This window comes from Sceloporus occidentalis, unplaced genomic scaffold (genome assembly GCF_023333645.1).
Source record: "Sceloporus occidentalis isolate IW3139 unplaced genomic scaffold, rSceOcc1.0.p SCAF_40, whole genome shotgun sequence".
NCBI classification, from domain to species: domain Eukaryota; kingdom Metazoa; phylum Chordata; class Lepidosauria; order Squamata; family Phrynosomatidae; genus Sceloporus; species Sceloporus occidentalis.
This window is the reverse complement of record NW_028317020.1, coordinates 7,557,388-7,583,713: the sequence shown is the minus strand read 5'-3', so window position 1 is coordinate 7,583,713 and position 26,326 is coordinate 7,557,388. Positions and strand designations below refer to the sequence as shown.

The 26,326-nt window shown below is 39.9% G+C and overlaps 2 protein-coding genes across 2 annotated transcripts; both read left to right on the top strand.

The window, feature by feature from the left end:
- Nucleotides 1–1,664: 1,664 nt before the first annotated feature.
- On the top strand, nucleotides 1,665–14,239 carry LOC149290324 (solute carrier family 2, facilitated glucose transporter member 11-like). The gene is made up of 12 exons (XM_089489491.1): nucleotides 1,665–1,721; nucleotides 2,256–2,348; nucleotides 2,974–3,134; nucleotides 3,945–4,069; nucleotides 4,770–4,899; nucleotides 6,039–6,187; nucleotides 6,736–6,923; nucleotides 7,137–7,247; nucleotides 7,406–7,507; nucleotides 12,398–12,473; nucleotides 13,537–13,664; nucleotides 14,039–14,239. The coding sequence occupies exons 1-12, from the start codon at nucleotides 1,665–1,667 to the stop codon at nucleotides 14,237–14,239; spliced, it is 1,521 nt and encodes a 506-aa protein (XP_089345617.1).
- A 3,718-nt stretch (nucleotides 14,240–17,957) lies between these two features.
- Nucleotides 17,958–25,327, top strand: LOC149290323 (solute carrier family 2, facilitated glucose transporter member 11-like). The gene is made up of 12 exons (XM_089489490.1): nucleotides 17,958–17,981; nucleotides 18,136–18,234; nucleotides 18,823–18,983; nucleotides 19,584–19,708; nucleotides 20,319–20,448; nucleotides 21,426–21,574; nucleotides 21,897–22,084; nucleotides 22,600–22,710; nucleotides 23,225–23,326; nucleotides 23,589–23,664; nucleotides 24,408–24,535; nucleotides 25,148–25,327. The coding sequence occupies exons 1-12, from the start codon at nucleotides 17,958–17,960 to the stop codon at nucleotides 25,325–25,327; spliced, it is 1,473 nt and encodes a 490-aa protein (XP_089345616.1).
- The last annotated feature ends 999 nt before the right edge of the window (nucleotides 25,328–26,326 follow it).

Here is a 26,326-nt window from a genome sequence, read left to right as displayed (position 1 = left end):
TCACCCGCAGCTTTTTCTCTGGCCTTACGTGACCCCACTGCCGTCCTACCATCCAAAGTGCCGGTGCAATTGCCTTTGTTAGCCTGGCTTCTGGCCTTAAGGAGCGGCAAAAACCTGAATTGACATCAGAATAGTGAATAATCAAAAACGGATTACATTTCACCCTCCTGTGAGATATAAAGTTACTATTTATGTGAGTTTCTCATAAACTCATAAAGTTAAGGTTTGAAAAGCATGGACTAATGTTTGCCTTTATTCACCCTTCTATCATTCTCACAGTCTGCGTGATCTTCAGTTATCCATTACAGACATTCCTTGATATGAGGAATATACTCTTGTAGACTGGGCACAAGACTACGGAATTCATGTGCGGACCAGATAATGAACAAGGATGGGAAAATGGTAAGAATCAATGGTTTTATTTGATTTTTATGGACATACCTGAAATCTAGATTTGCGAGTATTAATTAATGAGATTTGGATAATGGTGTAAATGATATCTACATGGTGATAACACTTGGAAATGCACCCTTCTAATTTTACAGGGAATTCACAGCTAACGATTTCCTGTAGGACATGGGCATTTTAATATTACATATATTACATTTAAAATCACCTCTAGCTGGTCACAACACAATATTTTACTAATTATACCGCTGTACCCAGCAGGTCTCATGTCTCAGTCCCCTCTCCATTTGAGCAAGAGGCTACCATAATATAGCAATAAATAAAAAATGCAGAGATGTCCTGGCATCCTTCTGTACGTTTCAAATAAGAACATGCTTTGTGGTCTGAAATAAATGATTGCGCGTGATCGTTAACACGATATTCAAGGTTTTTCCTTGTGCTGACCACTTCCAAAATAAAACTTATCGGCAGTAGGCATCTCCAAGTTATCTTTTGGTGGCCGTAGGGAAATCGGTATTTAAGCCATAGTGAATTTAAACCAAAGTAGGAGAGCACAGTGCTATCTGGCTGGGTTATTGGGAACGGGTGCCTCTAAAGTTGTAGGTCGGTAACTTTTGTCCCATGGAATAAGCCCAGAGATGTGCCCCAGTAACATAGTGGTGCTTAAAACAGATAATTAGAGGAATCTGATCTGTTTGTCTTTCAGTATCAGAAATTCTTTGTAACAGTGGTTATAGTGTTAAATGTTACTGTGCAGTGCCAAGTACACTGAGGGCAGACAATACACTTAGAGTACAGCCAATAGCCGGGGACAAGGTAAATAAATATGGGGGGATTCTGCAATAAGGGAAAGGTTAAAAGGGTCATTTACTACCATATGTATTAAAGGGCATACGATGGCTGGTGTGCCCCTGCGGCTGAAGCATACAACTAACGCTGTGAGGGAGGGCTAGAGCAGCTTCTGTAATGAATGGAAGAGACCCAGCCAAGCAGGTGAGGTTTCCCCTGCATTCTATGGCGCGGGACCCAGAACGCGTGGCCGCGCATGATCGTCATTCTCCACACATTTGCCGGGTGTAGGTGACGTCGTAGCGGCCTCCGTTTCATTGAGTAAAAGCTTCCCACTGAGTTCAGGTCTGAAGGTGACGCAAGGTCACAGGTCGTGTTTGTACTGGAAGGGGGCGGCACAAGTGTCGCACCGCCAGCTGCTCGTGTCGTTTCCCGGGCTGCTCCGGTTTCTAGTACCTCACCTTCGGATGAGTGATAATGGTGGCGAGGAGGAGCCCGTCGGGCGCGGCACCTCCCGGACCCAGGTGAGAAAACACATGCTCTTTGCATGCCCCAAAATCCTAGGGAGAGAGAACATGCGCCCGTGACGTCACGAGGCGGTGCTGCGGGAAGCTTCGGGGCTTTTCAAGTGGGCGGGGCAATATTTGTTACCGCAATATAAATACAGTCTGTCTGCAAAATAATGCGTTGGTGTGGAGCGAGGTATTCGCCTTCTGTGCACCTGTAATGTAATTGCATTATTAAAGATCATTATTTCATTCCTGTGCAATATTTTGGCTTTTGGTAATACAAGGAAGGCTGGCAGAGCCAATAACATTCCCCAATTGAAAATAACTGTTTACATGCCTGTCTGTCTGTCTGTCTATCTATCTATCATTTGAAACAAGTCTTCTATTTTTTGTGTGCTATTTTAACCCCCCAATAATATCACTCAATAATATCTCTGGGCTTCCCAGCTAATCCCCAGATTAGTGTGTGTGTGCGCGCAGGTGGACAACAGTAATCTAATGTATAGTGTGTTCTTTCACACCTTCATGCCTATCGTGTGTCGCGTATAGGGTCGTGTGCTCCTGTTAATGATGTGTGCCGCAGGGATTGGGGGGACATTTCAGTATGGATACAATCTCACTATCATCAATGCACCCACCATGGTGAGTAGTCATTGTAGACAATATCTAAGTGGTAAAATAAATCTTGTTAACCATTCACCGATGTGCTTGTGCGCGGTTTGTCTTTGTACTATACTCTTGATGCACCGTTTCCTTTTTATGTCATATAACTCTCCATCGAGTAACACATACCGCCTCCAACATTTTAAACGGCAAGATGAGCTGGGCACACTTTCTATTTTACCTAGCCCATCCAAAGTGACACTCACTTATTAGATACCTAATAAGGTATCTAATAAGTGAGTGGCAAAAAACCCATCAAGTTCAGGACAGAATTCTGAGTTACTTTGCTTACCACTTTTCTCCAGATGGAGAATTTTCCATTTTTATTATCCAACCATAAGCATTTAAATTAGAACCACTATTTTTAGGCATGTATTTACAGAATTATTGCCCTGTTGCGTCCCTCAAGAGCTGGAGTTGTGCACCCCGTCCATAGACATGGAAATGTCAGTAGTGTAGGAAAGGAACAAACGCTTTATGTCAAAATAAATGTATAAGCACATTTACTGAGAGGTTTTTTTTTTAAAGACTCCAAGTTAGGGACAAACGAGGGACACTTCTAGTAGTTCACTTTCCTCTTCCCACTACCTCCTATCTTCTGTAGCACATCCAGAAATTTGTGAACCAGACATGGCTAGAGCGCACTGGCGTGGAGCTGCAGAGTTGGGTTATCACTTTGATCTGGTCTCTTGTGGTGTCTGTGTACCCTCTAGGTGGGTTCCTGGGAGCACTGCTGGCAGGCCCGTTGGCTATAAGACTTGGAAGGTATTTTGTTTCTGTCTTCTCAATATTTTATTTTTAATAATATAAATAATAAAAAACTGGAAGGAAAAAACCTTGTAATCACAGGGGGGCTAATATATTTCTACATTTCATACTGTAAAACAATAAGTTCTTCTTTGCAAAAATGCAAAAAAAAACACATAGAAGTAAATGGTTTGCAACAATTAGAGCTCTTCAAAAAATACTGCATGTAGAGCTGTTTGACTAGAACAATATGGATTGTTCTGAAACGTGGTTAAATGGGACGCCATTATTTTTGTCTTGCGGTGTTCCATTGATCCAAGAAGCCATTTGTATCTGTTCTGTTACTCCTGTGTTTCTTATGAACAGCAATCAGCCCACAATCATGGCCCCTGTAGTTCAATAACAGCTTGATATCTGCCTGTTAGGTAGCCTTGGTGTAAAGGTTACGAATGTAGTATCAAATTATGTTGTTCTTTTCAGGAGATCCCCATTGTTATAATATTAAAAAATAATCAGTAGACTTTCAAACACAAAGTCAGGGGGGGCATTGTGAACCAGCTTCCAGTAAATATGATCAAGGTCTGTTTAGCCAATAGGCATTAAAAAGGGAATCAATCAATGAACACACAACGGTGGCGTATCATCTGCTGTCCACACACATTAATTGTTTTACCCCAGGCCGCAAATATCACCCATTTCATTTGTGGGCACTTGCTTTGTAGTCTTCGGCAGATATTCTAAAAGTGTTGCACACCGTGAAGTTGTCTGCTTTTTTTGACAGAATATTGTGTATTTTATACTATATGAGATTTCCACTTGTATCTGAAGGAAGAAGTCTCTGCTTCTTAACAATTCCTTCATAATGCTATCGGCAATCTTGTGTGGGTTCAGCCGGGCTGCAAGATCCTTTGAGATGATTGTGCTGGGCAGGATACTTGCTGGGATCAATTCAGGTAAGAGTATGAGGTATCAAAATGTACAATTTATCCGTCAAATATATGTCTTATGCAAACCAAATGATGCAAACTAGGTAGACAGAGGTAGGGCTTCTTTTTTTTCAAAAGTAGTGCAAGGTCATTAGATGTCCTAAAATGAGCCGTGATTTGGAGGCCATCAGCATCTCATCCTGAAACATACCCTTGGCCTATGATCATAGTTAATGTTTGCTGCAATATGTACCAGACAGCTGTGCAGGGTGATATAGCATAGATTATGTTCTGCACTAATCTATAAATTGCGACTTGCTAAATGTTAGGAAACTTTTAGAAGAAGAGTGTCACAAAGTGAGTCACCAAAAACTGTCTGCCTGCCTTCTAGAAACTACACAAACATTTATATGAGAGAAACACTTAAATACATAGAGGGTAGAGGCTAAAAAAATAATGCAATTTAAACATGGTATAGGCATATGGATATCTTGAATCTAGAGCAAGACCAGGGACTGATTAAGGTCTGATTATTTACAGCATGAAACAAATGGGCATCTGTCCTCAAGCTTTATGCTTCTATGTACTATAGGAATGTGTATAATGCTCTGTGAAATACATTGATTAGTGCTGTTTGTTTTCTAGTTTTTCTTTTCTTTGGTGTATTGGTATACTCTTGGAAACTTGTGTGAAACAGCAATGTATCATAAAAGATCTTCTTGTCTAGGAGTCAGCATGAACATTCAGCCTATGTATCTGGGAGAGAGTGCTCCTAAGAAGCTTCGGGGGACAGTAGCTTTGTCTTCTGCAGTTTTTACTGCACTGGGGCTGGTGATGGGACAAGTGGTGGGACTCAGGTAAGAGACAGAGTGTGGACTAGACTGTAATGTATCCTTCTTTAGCATAAACCATGTAATTAGACTGTTAGATCTTGAAATGCCTTCAGTTACTTATGTGTTAAAGTGGAGACCAACAAAAGATGTGTTAATCCTAGGGAATCAATTAATGTTTGCTTTAAATTATTATTTTTTCATTAATGCCTGAGTTTGTATTAGCTATGCAACACCTCTTGCCTTGACATCAGCACATATGTTTTTTGCACAGGCTTAAATGCTAGTAGCAAGTATAGAGTGTCGGCAAGGCTCCACCTAGCCACCAGCAGGAATACTTAGACTGAATTTACACATTTGTATGCTCACAAGCAGGGGTGTAACCAGAAACAACAGGGGACCAGTGAAAAAATTGCCCTGTGGCCCCCAACTTCCCCAAGCAACATGTTCCACATTGCCACCTTTACCCCAAGCAGATTACCAGTGCCAGCCTAACTCCCAAACACCCTTTCTGTCCCATCTTTTCCCCAGCTGTTCAGTGCCCCCAAGCAACTTATCTGTGCAATTTTTGCCCCAAACAACTTGTCTGTGCCATCATTGCCGCACCATTGTATATGCCACCACTCACTCTCACACTACTCATTCTAACACACATCATACATCATACATCCTCAGATACACATGCACATTCATGCTCACACACTTGCACTTATACATAGGCGTCCATGCTCACATGTTGGAGAGAGTTCAAGGGGCAATGATGGGACAGACGATGACAGTCTAGGTTGGAAGTGCTTTTTTCTGAAGAATTTTGTAACCGGCACAAGGAGACAGGAACAAGTGATCGCATGGTTCGCTTGGTAGAGTTGGGCCCCGCTCCAGTTGCAAACCCTGAGATCCCTGAAGTTACGCCACTGCTCACAAGCCTTGCTGGGTGAGCTTGCAAGAGTAGGGTCTTCTTCTCATTTTGTATCAGTTTTTTATTGTGTGGGATTTTAAATTATTTTATTGACTTTGTTGTAACAGTGCTACGAAATCTGCTGGTACTATATAAATAAATGTAATGGGTGCGTTCACTGAATCTGAGACCTCTGGAGACATTGGTTTGTTTTCAAACTGTTTCAGTAGACCGCTTCACAAAAAGTGTTCTTTCCTTCCTACCTTAGGGAGATCCTGGGAAGCGAAGAGTCCTGGCCTCTGCTGTTGGCTAGTAATGCTGTTCCTGGCATCCTGCAGCTTGTGGTTCTTCCATGGGTTCCCGAGAGCCCTCGATATTTGTTAATTGACTTAAAGGATAAGGACTCCTGCATCTCTGGTGAGGAATGGGACATTACTGTGGTGTAAAATTAAAGTGGTAGCCAGGAACCCACTGGTGCACCCAATCTGTTAAGTTCCTACTGCTTATCTGAGAATGGAACTGGGAATTATCTTACTATGTTACTTCATTACTTCATTAAATCATGTCTGGAGGTTTCCTTATATTGTATAAAGAACATAAACAAGACATTAACTCTTTATATCTGTGAGGCTTACCTTGTAGCTATACCATAGTGCATTATATGATGATAGATTATAAAGTCTACCAGCACCGTATATATGTGCATGAACAGTTTGTATCCTGGTTGTCAGCATCAGCTTGTGGTTACAGATTTACCCTTTAAATTACAACTTGTCATCACTCATGCCTGATGTTTTATATATATGCTTTATTCCAAGACACATGTTCTTTGTAAAACATTTCCTGTTGCAGTGGGATCACCAGATTTATTGAGAATGTAAAATGATTGCACTGATTTGGCACTGAATGCTAAAGACACCTAAATAATTAAATGCAGCCATTTAGTAACTCAGAATGTTTTACAGCGTTGCAACAGCTGCGTGGCCACTGTGACCTAAGCAGTGAGATGGAGGAGATGTTGGCTGAACAGGCTGCCACAGAAGGCCAGAAGCCCAAAAGTCCCCTAGAACTGATACAAGAGCCATCACTAAGGTGGCAGCTGCTTGCTATTGTGGTGCTTAGCAGTGCCATGCAACTGTGCGGGAATGACTCGGTGAGACAATCTACCCCTTATCCATTCTTTTTCTACATCTTTGTTTCCAACTACATTACCCTTTTAACTGTTCTATTAGATATTACTGTGCATGTTCCCTGCACTCTATGTCTATTCTCACATCCTCTTCTCGTGTCATCGCTTCTCTCTACGACAGATCTTCGCTCTGTTCTAGCCACTTCTCTTTATCATATGGTATTTTGTCCCTCCTAGATGTATTTCTACGCATCCTACATATTTCAGGAAGCTGGAATCCCCAATGAAAAAATCCCATATCTTGTGATTGGCACTGGGAGCTGTGAGCTGATTACGTCAGCTACCTGTGTAAGCAGTTTTGGCCAAGAGGTCTCACAATACCATTGTCTCTGTAGTAGATGTAAAAATACTTTTTTTCATATAGTGATTTGATTCATGGGTTGGTATCTGATTGTTCATGTGGTATTGCTCAAGTGATGTGTGTTCTAAGTTGTATCTCATTCCAGACTCTGTTCATTGACCGTGTTGGCCGCCGAGCGCTGGTGATTGGAGGATACAGTATGATGTCAGTTTGGGCTGTAGTTTTCATGGTTGCTTTGTCTCAGCAGGTATTTTAACCATGTTCAGTAATGTAGATTAGCATTTATAAAAACTTTTATTCAGTAATGTAGATTAGCATTTATAAAAACTTTTTATCTCTTTTTGTTACAATAAACTTCCTTTATTTGCAGACCTGGAGGCTATTGGTGTCAGTCATGTGATATTTTGGTTGGGTTTCACTCCAAGATGATTGTTTATGTCAATTGCAGTGAAGTCTGTTCCTCCAAAGACTTTCATAAGTCAGCATCCTGCTGCAAAAACTGTTCTGTTGTTTATCATAGGAAGTATGATAAAGACAAGTATTTGTCTAGTACAGGGGTGGGCAATTAATTTTCCCATGGGGCCACATGAGAAATTTGAATGGTTTTAGAGGGCCAGACCTCTACAAACTACAAACTCCAAAGCCTTGTCCATTTTGTTAACTTATGTGCTGTTTAATAAAGTTATTCAAGCCTACGTCATTGGTAGAGGTGCTTGAATAAGTAAGGCCTGAATAACTATTAGCACAGCACAGAAGTGAACAAAATGAACAAGGCTTCGGAGTGCATACCGTATTTTTCGCTCTATAAGACGCACCTGCTGATAAGACGCACCTAGATTTTAGAGGAGAAAAAAAAGGAAAAAATATTTTGAGCTAAAAAATGGGCTAAAATATTTATTACAATAACTGAATAAGCTATGAACACAGTAAGACACACACAGACACAGTAAGACACACACAGACACAGTAAGACACAGTAAGACACACACAGACACAGTGAGACACACACAGACACAGTAAGACACACACAGACACAGTAAGACACACACAGACACAGTAAGACACACACAGACACAGTGAGATACACACAGACACAGTAAGATACACACAGACACAGTGAGACACACACAGACACACACAGACACAGTAAGACACACACAGACACAGTGAGACACACACAGACACAGTAAGACACACACAGACACAGTAAGACACACACAGACACAGTGAGACACACACAGACACAGTAAGACACACACAGACACAGTAAGACACACACAGACACAGTGAGACACACACAGACACAGTAAGACACACACAGACACAGTAAGACACACACAGACACAGTGAGACACACACAGACACAGTAAGACACACACAGACACAGTAAGACACACACAGACACAGTGAGACACACACAGACACAGTAAGATACACACACACACAGTAAGACACACACACACAAACACAGTAAGACACACACACACAGTAAGACCTCCCTCCCTAACCCCCCTTCTCAGTATCTCCCCTCTAACTCCCTAACCCCCCCTTCTCAGTATCTCCCCTCTAACTCCCTAACCCCCCCTTCTCAGGATCTCCCCCCCCGCCCCGGTCACTTACCTTAAACTCCTGTGTTGGAAGCGTGAGGCGTTTGTCTCGGGTGCCGGCGCTTCACTGCTGATCGCCGGCGTCTGACGTCATATGCCGGCGCCCAGCGTAAAGCGCCGGCACCCGAGACAAACGCTTCCAACACAGGAGTTTAAGGTAAGTGACCGGGGCGGGGGGGGACACCGGACTCATTGGTGAGTCACCAGGACACTCTTTGCGGGCCGGTCCGAGCTATTCAGCGGGCCGGATGTGGCCCGCGGGCCGTGCTTTGCCCAGGTCTGGTCTAGTAGATCAGTCTAAAATAACCAGTGGCGTCGCTACAGGGGGGCAATTGCCCCCCCTAGGTTGATCCTTGCCCCCCCTGTTGCCCCCCTGCCGAATTTGGAATAAAGTCGCAATGCGACTTTAAATCCCGTCCTTTTTTTAAAATGTATTTATTTTTAATGCGGAGGAGAGAGAGGGTGCGGCCCGCGTAAGATCGGCAGCCAGGGAAACCGATCTTACGCTGGCCGCACCTCGAACCCTGCTACTTACCTGTGGGAGGGTCTTCTGTACTGCATAGAGGAAGCGGAACCTAGCAGAGTTCACGTGACATCACATGACTGCTCCAGTCCCGCTTCCTCTGTGCAGTACCAGAGAACGCAGAGGGTGGCCTCGCCCTCTGCTGAAGTCTGTGAGCGGCATCGAGGAACCGCAGTGCAGGTAAGGGGGTGGGGAGGGTGTTTGAATGAGTATGCGTGATTGAGGGAATTAATCTGTGAATGAATGAGTATATGAATGAATGAGTGTGTGTGTGATAGCATGGATGTGTAAGTGCTGGAACCTAGGCATGATGGGACTGTGATTGCTGTTAGCAATCACACTCCTATCATGCCAAGTCAGCCAGTACATGCTGAAACCTAGCTAGCTGCCCCCTTGTGTATTGATGCTGCCAGCAGTATGGGGTCTGCACATCACTTACAGCCACCTTGTACCAGCATGTACTGGCTGACTTGGCATGATAGGAGTGTGATTGCTAACAGCAATCACAGTCCCATCATGCCTAGGTTCCAGCATTTACTGTTGAATGTGTAAGTGCTGGAACCTAGGCATGATGGGACTTTGATTGCTGTTAGCAATCACACTCCTATCATGCCAAGTCAGCCAGTACATGCTGAAACCTAGCTAGCCCCCCCTTGTGTATTGATGCTGCCAGCAGTATGGGGTCTACACATCACGTACAGCCACCCTGTACCAGCATGTACTGGCTGACCTGGCATGATAGGAGTGTGATTGCTAACAGCAAGCACAGTCCCATCATGCCTAGGTACCAGAATTTACTGGTTGCCTGGGTATGATAGGAGTGTGATTGCTGTGTGGGCAGTGTGGACGCCAGGGCTGGCTTTGGGGTGTGCAACCTGTGATCTATGCCTGTAATTTAGGGGGTCTTAAATATACCTTTTAATGACGTGTTTTTATGTGAATTCCAGTTGATCTATACCTGCAAAGCTGGGTTTTTGCGTTATTCTGTAGATCCATATCTATATATTTCCATACATTATTTATGTATACCTGCAAATACAGTGTTTGTATGTCTTATTCAGTTGATTAATACGTGCAATGCTGTTTCCATGTATTTATTTGATCTATACCTGCAATGCTACGTTTCATATACTATTGTATACCTGCAAATACAGGATTTGTATGTCTGATTCTGTTTATTTGATATATACCTTCAGTGCTGAGATCACAAGTGTATAGATCAACACATTAACACACAAACCAAGCTTTGCATGCATAGATCATACATGCAAAGCTTGGTTTGTGTGTTAATGTGTTGATCTATACCTGCTATCGGCAACTGGGGCTAATATTAATATATATGGGCAGCAGGGGCATCAATACACAAGGGGCAAAAACACTAATGGAGGTATAAACGACAATGCAGTGTGAAAAATCCATCCTGATGTAGACGTCTGTGACGTAGATTGTGTCCTGCTGTTTGTGTGTTTTTGGTTATCAGTGTGTAGCAGAGCCTGTCCTCGGGTATGTGTGTATAGGTGTTGGTGTGGCAGAGCCTGTCCTGGTGTGTGTTTGGGTGTTGGTGTGGCAGAGCCTGTCCTGGTGTGTGTGTTCGGTTGTCAGTGTGGCAGAGCCTGTCCTAGGGTGTGTGTTTGGGTGTCAGTGTGTCAGAGCCTGTCCTGGTGTGTGTGCGTGTGTTTGGATGTGGGTGTGGCAGAGCCTGTCCTGATGTGTGTGGGTGTCTGTGTGGCAGAGCCTGTCCTGGTGTGTGTGTGTGTTTGGTTGTCGGTGTGGCAGAGCCTGTCCTGGTGTGTGTGTCTGGGTGTCTGTGTGACAGAGCCTGTGTTGGGGTGTGTGTTTGGTCATCTGTTTCCTGGCACTTAACTTACAGTAGGAATTATTTAATTTATACTTATCCATAGATAAAATGCTCTCCTGAAGTTGTAGTGACTTCAGGGGACAAAACGTTCAAGGTCCTGAAATCATTTAGTGGAAAAGTTATTTATTGTGTTATAATATTTATTTCAAGGATTAGTTGCACTCAATTGTGGCTTCAGGCTTCCCATGTTGAATGATCAAGTATTATTTTAGCCCAATAACAAAAGTATAATTCCATAGCACATTACTTTTGGAAATTATGAATGCCCCCCCAGTTTGACTGTGGTATCTTGTGTGCCCCCCCTATATATTGTTTCTAGAGTCGCCACTGATAATAACATACAAATGGTTATTATGAAGCGGCCTGAAAACATTATGCAAAAACTAGAACTGTTTTAAAAATAAAAATAGCAAAATAGTTTTGAAAGTTTGACTAAACGTTCCCCTTTAACCCCTTAGACATACATTACATCCAAAAATGCATTCAGTAAAGCCTTTCAGGTGGCAGGGACATCTCCCTGTCACTACATGGGAGATAAGGCTGTGTTTTGACAGCCTGGACTCCCCCCTGTCAGCAGAAGCCAGACAAGTTGTGGGGGCAATGATGGCACAGACTAGCTATTGAAGGGGGTATCTGGGCAATTTTCAAACCAGGGCCCTGTGGGTTCTAGTTACTCCCCTGAAGTAGGGTACCTAGTGTTATGTGCTGAACTAGCTAGTGTTAGATGAAGCAGTTTGTTTGGAAACTTACCATTTCCATGGGTGTCCTTGCTTCCTGGTTTCTTCCATGTGCACAGGAGGCTGTTTCTTCAGTCTTCACAATGCTCTAGTGTTGCCACTCACAGCCAAAGCACGGACCAGGAGAGATGGTGACATCCTCCGATAATGTCAGCTGCAAAGCCACTTATTGCTGAAAATATGGCTGCAATGTTGGCCTTTTTCGCAATTTATGGCTTCCATATGGGTGACCATACATAATTTGCATTTGTTAGATGCTGCTTGTGTGCATACAATAGCAGCTTCCAAGAACAAATTAAATAAAAACAACTTTTCTCCAGTGCTATACTACACTACTATATAAAAGACTGTATGTAATGCTCAAAGAAATATATTTATTTTTCCATGGCACCTTCTTCAATGTTTTTTTCAGGAGCGGGTCCATTGGATGCCATATCTCAGCATGGTCTGCATATTTGCCTACATTCTGAGTTTTGGAATCGGTCCAGGTATGTGTGTTGAGATTTTCTAGTGTCCATATCTCTATTTCCCAGATTCAGTGTTCCCCGCAGCTATTGCATGTGGTTGCATGAAATTGTTTTGCACACATTTATCCTACATGACACTGCAAGACAATCGAGCAGAAACAAAAAAAATGCATACTAAAATTTTAACTATAGTTATGATACAGGATAACATGTTCAGTGTTATTATTATTGATTATTATCAGGGCATACCTTCTCAATATAAGGTTTGTTGACTGAGTAACCATCAGTGATAGACTCTGCACCCACATTTACTGTATAGGTTTTATGTATTTTTAATGTGTTCCCCTTTGACTTTAATTTCAATATATTACTCTGGCAGTATCTATGTGAATTATAATGTGGCATTCTCCCATAAGGTAGCATATATAAGGTTATAAATTACTGTGGCAGTTTCTATGTTGTAAATTATGATGTGGCATTCTCTCATAAGGTACAATCCTGCATGACTGGATGGGCAGTAAAACACAAACGCAAACCATGACAAATAAAGCATTACATACATTTTTTTTACATAGTTAACACAGCCCACTTATTTTCATGATGCCAATCTGTTCATTGCTAGTTTAGCTACTGGGGAATCAGGTCTGCTGTGCATGGTCCATAATGATGCACAGGTAGACTTAATAGAGTATTGTTAGTAACTTATTTATGAGCTTGATAAGTGTAGTGACACATGTGAGTAAGTGCTACATAAACCATAAAAGGCCGTAAAATCTACCTGGAAGGTTTTAAAAAGTTTGCCTTCACCCTGATTGATGTTTAGAACGAAATTCTTGGTCCTACAGTGCTTGCCATGGCCCATAACAAGGCACACCAATTTGCAAGAATACCTGATAGTTATTCTTCCTTTATAGTTGATTGTCCCTAGTTTGGCATGAGGTAGTTGCGACTTGTTTTAATGTGTTGCATTGGTAAAAGGTCTGATTCCTTCTCTGCGACAGTTTTATTTTTGACATACCTTCGCAGATGAAATGTGTATACCTGCATCAGTCACCTGTTATCTTGTCCTCCTTTTACTGGATAGCTGGGGTTACTGGCATCATGCCAGCCGAGATATTTGACCAGATGGCACGTCCAGCTGCTTACATGATCTGTGGGTCCCTTATTTGGCTCAATTTGTTTGTGATGGGACTCGCTTTCCCTTTTATTGTGGTGAGTAAAATCTGCCTACTTTATTCTTCTCATTTGTAAATTTGCTTGCTGCATTGTTGCACTGTTCCTCTATCCTCATACTTTTTACGTTATTAGTGTTGCGATACCTTTAAGGAGGTATCATTTGTTTAGTATTGATTGTCTGATGCAGTCAGGTGTTCAAGGCATCAGAGAGCTCTAATTTTATGAGACAACATGGCAATATCTATGTTTTCCTTATACAGCAAATCATTTTACAATATTCTGTAAAAATAATTTTACACTTCCTCTCTTTTCCTATTTCCTAATGTTCCTTAAACTACTTTCTTAACTTTGCTTGTTTATTAAAAGCCCAAATCCAGGAATCGACTATTCCAAGTCTTTATCTATTTCAGCAAGGCCTTGGTCACTTCTGCTACATCCCGTTCCTCATCGTTTGTGTCACCACTGCTCTGTATGTTGGATTCTTCTTGCCAGAGACCAAAGGCAAAACTCTTCTAGAGATCACAGAGGAATTCAGGCAAAGCAGAGAAAAAAAACAGGAAGGGAAAATTGCCTGGAACGGACCTCAAGAGATCAAATCCACAATGCTATGACAACAACCTTAATGCAAACAGGGGGCATAAATATGCACGTCAGTGCATTCTGTGTCATCCATCAGTGATGTATAAAACACACAGGTCTGGTGCTGGCCTCTTATTCTCAAGGCACTATAAACTCACCCTAAATCTTCCAATGAAAATGTTATATTTAATTGGGAGTTAACGGGTGAGGTACAAGATACCTCCATTTATCCTGCCTTTGCTGCTATGAGCACTAAAAATGACTTGTGTACCAATAACCAATTTTAGTTATGACTTCCAGTGTGCACCTCAGGCCTCCAGGACTGTACCTCTCACAGTAATTTATTTACAACTACCTGTCTTCCAATCCATTAAGCCAAAAGTTATTAGGAATATATTAATAGTATCTAATTGCACTTGAAACTCTGTATGTGGTCGTCTTGTATTGTCTCTTCTGAAATATGAAGTCTCCAGCATGTGATAATCAGGGAATGGCTGGCAGCATTCCACCAAAGAGTGCAAACCTTGTCTGACATTTCTTTCATTGTGCATGATCCAGTTATTTATATAACATATTTATTGTCCCATGGTGATGGCACCAAACTGTACAATGTTTAGGTTATATCAGTAAATATTTTTTCTGAAATAAATGTGTCTAACAGCCATTAATTAGTAATAGCCCTGTCTGTTGTATTGTTTTCTGCTGTCACATGCTATGTGGATTTGAATACATTTTCCAAAAATGTAGGATCCAGGTATAACCAACTATATAACTCCTGCTTGTGAATATTTTTTTGCAATCTCGTATTTGGCAAGCTTGACAATATTAGGTTATCACTGACTGTTTTGGGGAAGTTGGCTAGACACATGTTTGTTACTATATAACTGAACCTTTAAAGATTCATGGATATCTGGCAGTGCGGCAATTAACCATATATGTGGTCTGTAAGGTATGTACATTGTACGGGCAAACATTTTTACAAGTCAAAAATTTTACACTACCAACATGTCTCAAAACAAGTCGTAGTCATTAAAGGAGTTGCACACGTGCTTTTAGTTATATAATGATATGCAATCTGGTGCAGCTAATTTTTTTTCTTAAAACCCATTAAAAAGTTCTGACAATATATTCTTTAGTTGAACATTCATTGGCTATTTATTATTAGTTCAAGGTAACATTGTTAAGTCCAAGTAGAGGATTTGTATGAGAAACTGTGTACCCACAAGGGGCAAATGCTATCAGCTGTGGTGATTACAAATAAAGTGTCCTGTTTTCCTTTTATGTGATGTATTACTGTTATCGCCTTTTATAAACAACGAATGATTAAAATATATTGCCTTTAAACACGTCCTTTCTAAACTCTGTGATGTACATAAATTACCAATAGCATTTTGCATACGGAGCCTGATTGTGGGACTGTATGGAGAATCCATGTCTTGCACTATTACTGTAACACTACAAATTCACATTGTGTCAAAATTAAATGATTGTGCAATCGTTTTTTTTTTTATCTTGTCAATGAATATACTAATTGGATTCCAGATGACCTGATATAAAATGTACTATTTAAAAAGCAACTAAGCTCATTTGAGTAGAGTTGCCAGGAGTATTGTGGAGTCAACTGCTTCATTTCTCTTTTCATTATCAAAAGTGAGTTTGTTCAGCAAGGAGGGCTGAGCTGGCCCTCTATATTGCCCAATGAAATGGATTAGAAGAAATCTCATTGATTTAAGTATCCATTATATAAGGCCAGCGAATCTCTTCCTATAGTAGAATTTCACTGGGACTGGACCTTCATGATGAAAAATTGACAACTCTCCTACACACTTTCTTTAGGAAATAGACTTAACTGTTCAACCTTTAGCGTGTGCATTTTGTTTGTCAGTCAACAAAATTGATATCAAGATATTTAGTTTAAGATTTTAACCTAAGGAAATAGATCTGTGCCTGAATGTAATCCCTTTGTTATCATGAAGTTCTCTCCCTTCTCCTCACCTCATCCACAATTACTCCAAGAACCAATACAGAACAATTCACAATATAATAGCAGGGTAGAGATGACTTTAAACATTAGATGGCCTGGAGATTTTCCAAATATTAACCTTACTGGATGTCACTGGTATCCCAACAGGGATTTTAAATGTTATATTTGGATGGATGTCCACATATAAGGCCAGGGAATACCGTAAAGCCGCAAAAATCTTATTACCATGAAAGCCGGACCATTTACACTGAAACCACGAGGCTGAGGCAAAAACGCTATTCAATGTCAGACACTGATATTTCCCAGATAATGACGTAAATTAATGAGGAGAAATAATCATGCCGATCCTGAGCTCACAGGATGGCTGATCACATGCTATACACATAAAATTGGGTTCTAGTACATTTCAATGCATTTTTACACAATTTAAGAACTGTAAAGTATAAGATTTGAGAAATGTAACAGATCGGCTTTTAATTTTCAGCTACAATGGATTGTTACATTATTTGTGCCAGCGTTATGTATTTATTTCGTGGGTCCTATTTTGCAATGCATGAGAGTCTTGCAGGCCACAGTGACAGATGTAATATTTGCTCCAAGTGATAGATTTCTAGCATGATCTACCTAACTTAATCTGGAAAGAATGATGAGACAACTTGGTAAATTTAGCAGTAAGCTTCTACTTGCAAAGTCTAAATTATTATATAATGCTCTACCTGCTATGTGCCATTTACCCATTGCACAATGCTGAAGAATATTATGGAACTATATAAATCAATAAGTAATTTAACATGTGCATTATTAAATAGTTATAATTGTTATGGATTCCTAAGAAATAGAAGTAGAAACATATAATCTGTCTATGATTTATCAATTTTTATTTTGACATTTTGTATGTTTCTAATCAGCTCCTGGGTTAGGACCCAATGCTTATTAAAGAAAAACATCATAGAAATGGTTAGACACCAACTTTTATTTAAGTTACCTTAAAGGCAAATCTATCTATTATAAGTCCAACACAGAGGACCTTTCTCATCTCATATCCTATATAAAAGCCACTATTTCTGCACTAATTAGCAACGCTTATTAAAATCCTAGGTGGTAAATAGATCTCCTTTCACACTTTAACCACCACAGGATCCATTTGTCTTCTTACTCCTAGATGCAGAAAAGTTGTTGGCCTATCATGCAGGGAAGTAATCATTTGAATGCCATCCTAGTTAAAGGGGCAATCGTGTTACCTTATAGTACAGGAGTTGATTGATCTGAAATTCATTGTTTGAATTTTGCCTCAACAATCGTTCTGTTTACTAAACACTTCCAAGTCCTTCCTTATTAACAACCAAATATAAACCAGAAAAGGGATATTTAGTGAATGGTGAAAAGGAAACACCACATGTCCTTTAATATTTAAACGAATCTATTAGCTTTCTATTTTTCTATTTTGCATGTACCAAGTAGGTGCCAAGATGGCTTGCTGTGAAAAGTTTACATGAATTACTGATCATGGCATGTCTGTGTTGTCTTCCTAACTGGAGGTTACCGGTTCTCACAATGATTCAGGAGGTGCACAATAAAGATCTCCTGGGTAGTGATCGCATGGTGCTTAAGGAGTGGCCATGTTTTATTTTGTGCGCATTTAAATGACATGAGCAGCTAATCAGAAGCCAGGAGTTAGAATTTAGCTAGAAAATGGGAGGTTTTTTCCTGGCATCTTACCTTTTATAACCCTGGATTTCTGTGTCTTCTGAATATTACCCTTATCCATGGACTATAAACCTGCCACTGGGGTAAGCTAGGTGTTACTTTTTTCCTATTACCTTTGGTCTTAAATTAATTTCAGTTAGTGTTAAGGTACTTCCTATCAGCTGAAGACAATTTATGAGTGAGTCTTTACACAAGTTGTCCAATCAAACCTAACCCATTTCCATTCTTTATTTTCAGGTACCAACCCCAAACCTTGCATTTCTTACCCTGATCTTGGGCATTGGAGGTACTTTTCAGTATGGGTTACACATCACGCTCATCAATTCTCCAGCAAAGGTAAGTTATGTAATCTTATTTTCTTTAGTCTACAGCCTGTGTACAGTTACTCATTGATGGGCAGGCTCACTCTAATCTGTGTAGGTTTTGCCAGGAGAAAGTAGTAGTTGAGCCAAAATGATGATAGCAAGTTATTATTTTTGGACTTTTGTCCAAATTATTCGGTTTGAATATTAAGCTTTATGGAACTTATCTTTAAAATGTCAAATTCGCCATAGGAAAAGAACTCAAAGCTTGAGAGAATATAATATAATAATAACCCTCAAATATGTTTGTTTTCATAAAAACAAAAAAAAAATTGTTTGTACATAATAATATGCACAGTGCCAAAAATATGGATAAGGGAGCAAGTTTGGTGCAAATATATTCTTGCTAATGTATAGGGTCATGATCCAGTATGGGAAGCAAAGACTTGTCACTGTGGGATCAATGAGTCCGAAAATGTGGCACAAATGACCATTTATTGTTTAGAATTGGAAAAATGATGTAACAATAACTCAATTCAGAACCAGCATCAGGTGATGGGGCAAGCTGCCTTATATCACCATCTGCAAATTTCTTATTTTCTAAATTTTCATATTTCCTCAGCACATCCAAGGATTTATCAACAACACGTGGTATCAGCGTTATGGGAATACTCTTAACCCTGATACAGTCATGCTTTTGTGGTCTTTCATTGTGTCCGTTTACAGCATTGGAGGCTTGATTGGATCTCTGGTAGTTGGATACCTCTCTGTCACATTTGGAAGGTACAGTACATGATTTGGATATAGGGACTTATGATTTACACAACAGAGATAGTTGGGTTTATGCATAAAATTAAAGTGCAACGTTTCAAATGTGGTCTTCTCACCATAGCAACCAATATAATTATCCAATCAGCAGGACCATTTCATTGATTACTATGATGATAACACAGCGTTTTATACTTTGGACCAGAATCACTATTTTTACACAGTGCTCCTCAACTTTCTCAAGACTAATACACTGTAACAAGCTTTACAACAGGGATTCATTGTAACGATCATCTTGCATGACACGCAAAGAACTATTCTGTTATTTTATATAGTGGTCCAAGAAGTTTGAACACTTTTGGGTGGATTTATTTTAACAGTATAATATAGAATCAAATAAGCTTTTAACATGTTAAAAACGTATGTGACATTTACACTCCATGTTCATTTGTCTACCAAAAAGTGGTAATGCAAACATCTACTCTGTGACCAGTATGACAGTATAAATAATGTGTTGCTATTGTCGTTTCAAGCTTTGCGTCAGAATCGTTTATTATACATAACCCCTAAAGTGTTCAGTGAGCTAAGTTTATTCTAAGCGCTTCTCTCTTGCAGAAAGAAGACTCAGCTGTATAACAATGTGGTTGTTTTGTTGGGAGCTCTGCTGATGGGGATAAGTCGGACTGCCAATTCTTTTGAGATGATAATACTAGGGAGATTCCTGTATGGCATTAATGCAGGTATGTCATGCTGTTTCTGGGCTGTCAGGCAATTGCAATCAGGTCAATTGTTAATTTCACATATCTATAATTTGTGTGGAGTGTTATTGGGGCACTATCAATTATAATAGTGTGTCTATATTAATATGGGTACAGTAGTAGAAGCATTATGAAACACTCATCTACAGACACCAGACAAGCCAGAACCCTTGTTTTTCCCTCAGAAATCTCATGGTGCTGCCACAACCACAAGGGATTCTGGGTAGGCGCATGCAAATAAGGTCAACAATGATCACCTTTATACATGGATCCCTTGAAAGTAATTGCCCGCTGTACAGGACAGCCTTTAGACAAAACTCGGGAAGAGGTGCAATAACCAGATCACCACTCATGGACAGCTCATGGACACTCATCTGACTATTGGTTAATAGCATTCAAACTAAAATAATCTTTCCATTGTGCTACAAACAATCCTAAGAAAAGAGCACTTGAAGACAGCCACTCAATCCTGTTTCTTGCTTTGTAAACTTTAGACACACAATATTTAGGAAAAGAGAACACGTTGGGAATCAAATACACTCTACGTTTACTTTTAAAACACTAATACAAGTCTTCTATGCATGTTTTTCAGGTGTTAGTTTAAACCTCCACACAATGTATATTGGGGAATGCGCCCCCCAGAGGCTGCGTGGGATGGTCACGGTAACAGTGTGCTTCTTCATCGCATTTGGAAAATTGATGGGGTTCGTTGTAGGACTCAGGTATGTAAAAAGAGACATACTTCAGTGATTGCTGGCCTTCTAGATTGACCTCTTCATTTCATTTTGCTGTATTACTGAGATTACACTTTAGATGCCGTCTCTTTCTTTGTCACACTTAATTATGAATTATGTTTTAACTATGAATGTAATATCTGGTGAAACTAAAACCCATTCCACCTCCAAGTTAACAAGCTAGAAAAAGAGAGATTTATAATACAAAGAAAACAAAAGGATTTAAGAATAACCTATTATAATCTATGCTAAAGTGTAGCTGCACATGGTACCAACAGTTTAACCTGTTGTGTCACAACAGCTCATTGACAATAAACTGGGACAAAATAGCCTGTTGTTGACCATTCTGTCTGTGGTTGCCATAATGATAATGGAATGGTTGTACAGCCATGGTTTTTTTAACCATTCAGCATAATTACAAAGTGTTACATATAAGAGCAACTGCTCTTAAACATTTAGTATTACATTATTCGATCAAACTTCAGAAAGCAGTTACTTTATTCAAATTATCGTAACACATACTATCAGGGCCGGCCGAAGACTTAACGCCGCCTGGGGCGAAGTTTAAAATGCCGCCCCCCGCCGACGCCGGGGGGGGGGCGGCATTATCTGAAAGGCCCCCCCCCCACCGGTACTTACCCTTAAACAGTCCTGCGGCGAGTCTCCCTGTGCTGCCACGGTGCCGGCTTGTAATGCTGAGCGCCGGAAATTCACGTCACTTCCGGCGCTCTGCATTACAAGCCGGCACCGAGACCGAACAGGGAAACTCGCCGCAGAGGAGAGAGAGAGGGGCGCCGAGCGGGTAAGCGAAAATCACTCGGTGCCCCTCTCTCTCTCCTCCGCTTCAAAAAAAAACCAGTCGGCTCCATTGTAGGGCCGGCCCTGCATACTATAAAAGCAAATAAATTATTTGGTTTGTGTCTCTATTTGTGCTTTGTATGATTTCATATATGTTTTTATTTTAGGGAGCTTCTGGGCGAAGACGAAATGTGGCCTTATCTAATGTCTGCAAGTGCCATCCCTGCACTCATCCAGTTAGCAACACTTCCCTTCTTTCCAGAATCTCCTCGGTACCTCCTTATTGACAAGAGTGACAAAGACGGCTGTCTTAAAGGTAAGAGATTTATCTTTGTTGAGTAACTTTTCCAAGTTACCATGTAAATTACACACAAAGGCAGTTATAGTACAAGGTCCCTTCATCTTGTAGACTTAATGTGGGATTAGCCAACCCAAGAAAGGGCTTGAGGAGTGCCGTTCTTTGGATATGTTCTTTTTCTACCATAATCCCTTTGTGCTTATCAAAATGTATTGATGATATTATATTAAATTCACCTCTTGATTAAATGCTTTAACGTAGAGTCACATTCTGTGCCATCCTTTAGCATCTCTTCAAAACAAGCATGTAGATAGAACTTCATTATATATTTTTCTTCCAGCTATGCAGATGTTATGGGGCCCAGGTGACCACGGCTCAGAAATGGATGAGATGTTGGCAGAGAAGAAGGCAATAGAAGGAGAGCAGATAAAAAGTGTGAAGGATCTCTTGAGGGATCGCTCAGTTCGCTGGCAGATGATCTCACTGGTCTTGATATGCGGAGCCTGCCAGCTCATCGGCATCAATGCGGTAACATACACTCGTGAATTTTTTATATTGGAATCCTAAATCTTAGTGAAATTCAAGAAATGCCCAGCGTTACCTCTTGGAGGAGAAACATGTATTATTACATGCCACTGATTTTATGGGGCAATTTTTCTGTGTTGTGCTCCCCAATATTTTTTATTGATTTATATTTTGTATCTTTGTCTTTTGTCATTTTTACCACCATAAACTGCTCCACTCCATAAAGATAAGGTAGATATTGTACTGTCTTTCTCTATAGTGAATGCTTCACATAATGTCCCAAAGTTTAAAATATGACATTACAAGATTTGTAAGGTAGATAAACATTGTATGTCTTTTGAATTAATTTGGGATTATATTTTTAGGTTAGCAATGAAGGTGAAACATAACACAGTTAACATTAATTTAGAGGGCTTTTCTGAATGTAGCAGATGAAAGAGGTGACAGGTCCACAGCAATTGTGAGACTCCATAAATTTGTATGAAGGACTAAACATCTTTCTTTTCTTCCAATTTCAGGTCTATTTCTATGCGTATGATGTCTTCCAGAAGGCGGGTATTCCAGCCACTCAGATCCCATATATGTCACTGGGCATTGGATTTACCGAGATTCTAACCTCAATACTCTGTGTGAGTATCTGTCTGTCACTGCGTAAAAGGCTGTCTATTTCAGAATTTACATGGGAGGGAGAGGGCTTTTTGCCTATGATACAGTAGAATACATTGGGAATACAGTAGACGAGTCAGGGGTCCGAAAGGACCTCAGAGCATATCATTGGCATTTTCCAGAAAATTGCTTACAGGATTTTTTTATTACTCTTGATTTCTTTGTTCCAAAACTAATATTCTAGAACATTTCAAAGTTATGTACAAAAAAGTCTGAAATGTTTATTTTCAGTGGAGTGGTCTGTTCAGCAGAACGTTCCATTGGTTCCTATGGTAAGATCACGTTAACCAGAAGCAATTTATTTAAACCTCACTGACTCACCTTAACTACTTTTCCCATATTTTTCTCAGTGTCACTCTATGCAAACTATATGCAAGTGGACCTGTATGTATTTTATTGTGTGTGGACGTATTTACACATACACATCTCACCCCACATGTGATCCTCACTCATGGACTATGTACCTTCTATGTGCAGGGATCTATCATTGATCATCTCGGCAGGAAGCTCCTACTCTGGACCAACTATGGAATGTTGGCATTGACTCTGGCACTGCTCACTACTACCCTCTCTCTGCAGGTAATTCCCCACAGTAATTTGATATCCGTATTACGGTGGCATGTTTAAAACTAAATTCATGTATATAACGCAAGTAATACATTTTCATGTAATTGTATTTTCTAGACACTAGGAGGTGTGATTAAGATTTTATGGAGTTAAGTGATAGTTCAAACTGTTATACAGCTTAGTTTATATTTATTCTATAATAGCTACAGAAGCTAGAGGAGCATTGAGATATCAGACTGGTATAAGGGAGCTTACATTTATTTTTTTCTTGCAGGACTCCTTCTATTGGTTCCCATATGTCTCTTCCATACTCACATTCATCTTAACGCTGAGCTACGGCTTGGGTCCAGGTCAGTACATAAAAAGTTTTATAAAGAAATTATAAATACATATTTCTATAACACACACATATATATATATATATATATATGTACTTTTTCCATTGCAAATGCAAAATGCATGAGGGGATTCATTAGAATCCCTTTTAAGCATTTACACTGTTCCCCCACCCACTTTTCATTGGCTTATATGACATGTATTTGGCAAAACACATCTCCTTATATACTCTCCGCCAGCCATCTCCAGCAGCAAGGCTACCCCTTTGCGCATGTACAGAAAGCACGCCAAATGATTTCAATGGGATCAATTTATTCCCAGTGATTGGCTTAAAGCAGCCAAAAAGTAACACAAATAAGGAACAGAGAAACAAAGAAGTGAATGGGGTGCATTGCAGCTCCGGATCTGCAGCTATATATATTTGTTTTTTTGTCTTACATGTAAAGAATGCATATTAAAGTACTAAAAGTACTTGCTTAGCCATTCTTCATTTATGTAGTTTATTAATTTATTCAATTATGCATTTATTCAATTATTTATGAATATAAGGGTGAATTTCATGTGAACTGAAAATGTGTTAGCTCAAGAAATTGTTATTTGCGATAAACGCCACATTTAGAACCTGGCCCCCAAATACGAATGCTCATTAAGTAGAAGTCACAGATCCTCAAAAAAAATAAGTTGTAAGAAACATGGTTGTTATATTTTTGCTATGTGAGTGCGAGTATTTCTGTAACGGTATTTTTCTGCTCTACAGGTGGCGTATGTTGCGTCCTCCCCACTGAGATGTTTATACACTCGTACAGACCAGCTGCCTACTGCTTAATTGGTGTCATGAACTGGGTTGGGCTCTTTGTTTTGTCCTTGGTTTTCCCTTTCATTGTGGTAAGTCTTAAAGTCTTATAAGTCTGACAAGTAGCTTTTAAATAAGAGTAGGAGACACAATTACAAGGAGCACCAATTTATGTAAACCAACAAACATGGTTCTCCCAAAGCTTTCCATGGTGGTTCTTCAGAATACCCATCTGGAATTGGATTTATCCAATATAAAATCCCTTATATAATCCCAGAGTTTTCTTTTGTACGATAAGTTTCATATTGGCCTGCGGACATTGTCAGTCTTTGTTTGTACTACTGTAGAAATGTGCTGAAATCAGGCATAGTTACACAGTCTATGGCAGCTTCTTTTGAGGCTTTTAAGTAAGAATCTTGCCTGTTAAGCAGAATCTTGTGGTAGCTAGGCATCCTATCATAGGCTTTGTAGGCTGTGTGTTTAAAATTTATATAAACTAAACTGCTTGGCAATAGTGGAGATAGATAACAAGGTAAAATCTACCGATGTTCATAGCTGACAAATACAACCGTGAAGGAACCCATTGTTGCTGCTTACCAGAACACTCTTCCATTCTAGCAAAGACTGTCTACTTTTATATCATGTCCAGCAGATCCTGTTCTAGAGGCTTGTTTGTTGTAATTAGTTTTTTTTTCTTCTTACAGGAAGCACTGGGACCTTTCTGCTTCATTTTCTTCTTGGTTTACTGCTTTTCTATGGCTGTGTTCACTTTCTTGGTGTTGCCGGAAACCAAAGACAGAAGCATCATGGAGATTCTGGAGTCCTTTGCTCCATTGAACTTCAGGGAACAAAAGAAAATACCTGTCTATGCAACGCAACTTTAAAGTGTAACTTGTCGCCCTATCATCCCCTCATTGACGGAGGAACGGCAGGAGTGAACACTGGACTGCAAAAATGGGCACAATCTGTCTGAATATTAACGGTATCAGGATGAAAACTTTCTTTAATGTGTCTTCACAACCCTCCCCATACCTCAAGTTTTCTTTTGCATGGATGTTGATATAACATATCAAACATATTAAGCTTAAGGGGCAGAGGCACACAATGAAGTCATTCATAGAGTAACCTAGAGACTTCCAATGCCTGTCTTGGGGTGTGAGCTATTTGCTAGAATATTTGTATTAAAATGACACTGTTTGTATTAACATATTTATTTTACGTACTGTCTTAAATTTTGTAAAACCAGGTTTAGCTTTTATAGAACGTTAGGTTTGGTTATTGTATTTATAAATCACTTGTGTTCAAATCTCTTGTGTCTTCCGTTATTTTTAATCCATTGAGTACAATGCATTAGCATACTTATCAGCCAGTAGACAAATAATTAGTTAATGCTGATATTTACTTGTAATTATAGAAATTAAACGACCTTGGTTGGCACATTATATGCCCCTTTGTATAATACTGTTCAAATTAGGTCATCCCCTCTGGATTAGATGTCATTCAAATGTATATTTTCATTACAATATTTCCGTCATAAATAGAATTATTTTCATTGCTACTTAACTATATCAGTTGACAAATATTATTATAACTGCAAAATAAATGATTTATACTTAGCAAAGGAGTAAAGAGACATCAAAACCAACATGAGCAAGCTTCAAAAAATATCAGCGCTTATACTACCAACAATTGGCAACAATCTGTGCTAACATCGGCTAGTTGTTTCCCTTTGATGTTACCAAGTGCACAGTTGTTTAGACACAGAATAAGGGCACACAGTGATGAAATACCCTCACTTCATGTGTAAGCAAATGTAAGCAGTTGTCAATCATGTTGAATGTCTCCCCCTTACAGTTCAATTCCTTACCATTGTGATTTTAGCA

Excerpts from the sequence above, each read along its gene's own strand:
- LOC149290324 (XM_089489491.1), top strand. The coding sequence starts at position 1,665 with ATGAGTGATAATGGTGGCGAGGAGGAGCCCGTCGGGCGCGGCACCTCC. Across the intron at positions 1,722-2,255 it reads GCGGCACCTCCCGGACCCAG|GGTCGTGTGCTCCTGTTAAT; the intron begins GTGAGAAAACAC and ends TGTCGCGTATAG. Across the intron at positions 6,924-7,136 it reads AACTGTGCGGGAATGACTCG|ATGTATTTCTACGCATCCTA; the intron begins GTGAGACAATCT and ends TGTCCCTCCTAG.
- LOC149290323 (XM_089489490.1), top strand. The coding sequence starts at position 17,958 with ATGGACTATAAACCTGCCACTGGG. Across the intron at positions 18,235-18,822 it reads TCATCAATTCTCCAGCAAAG|CACATCCAAGGATTTATCAA; the intron begins GTAAGTTATGTA and ends ATATTTCCTCAG. Across the intron at positions 22,711-23,224 it reads TTCTAACCTCAATACTCTGT|GGATCTATCATTGATCATCT; the intron begins GTGAGTATCTGT and ends TTCTATGTGCAG.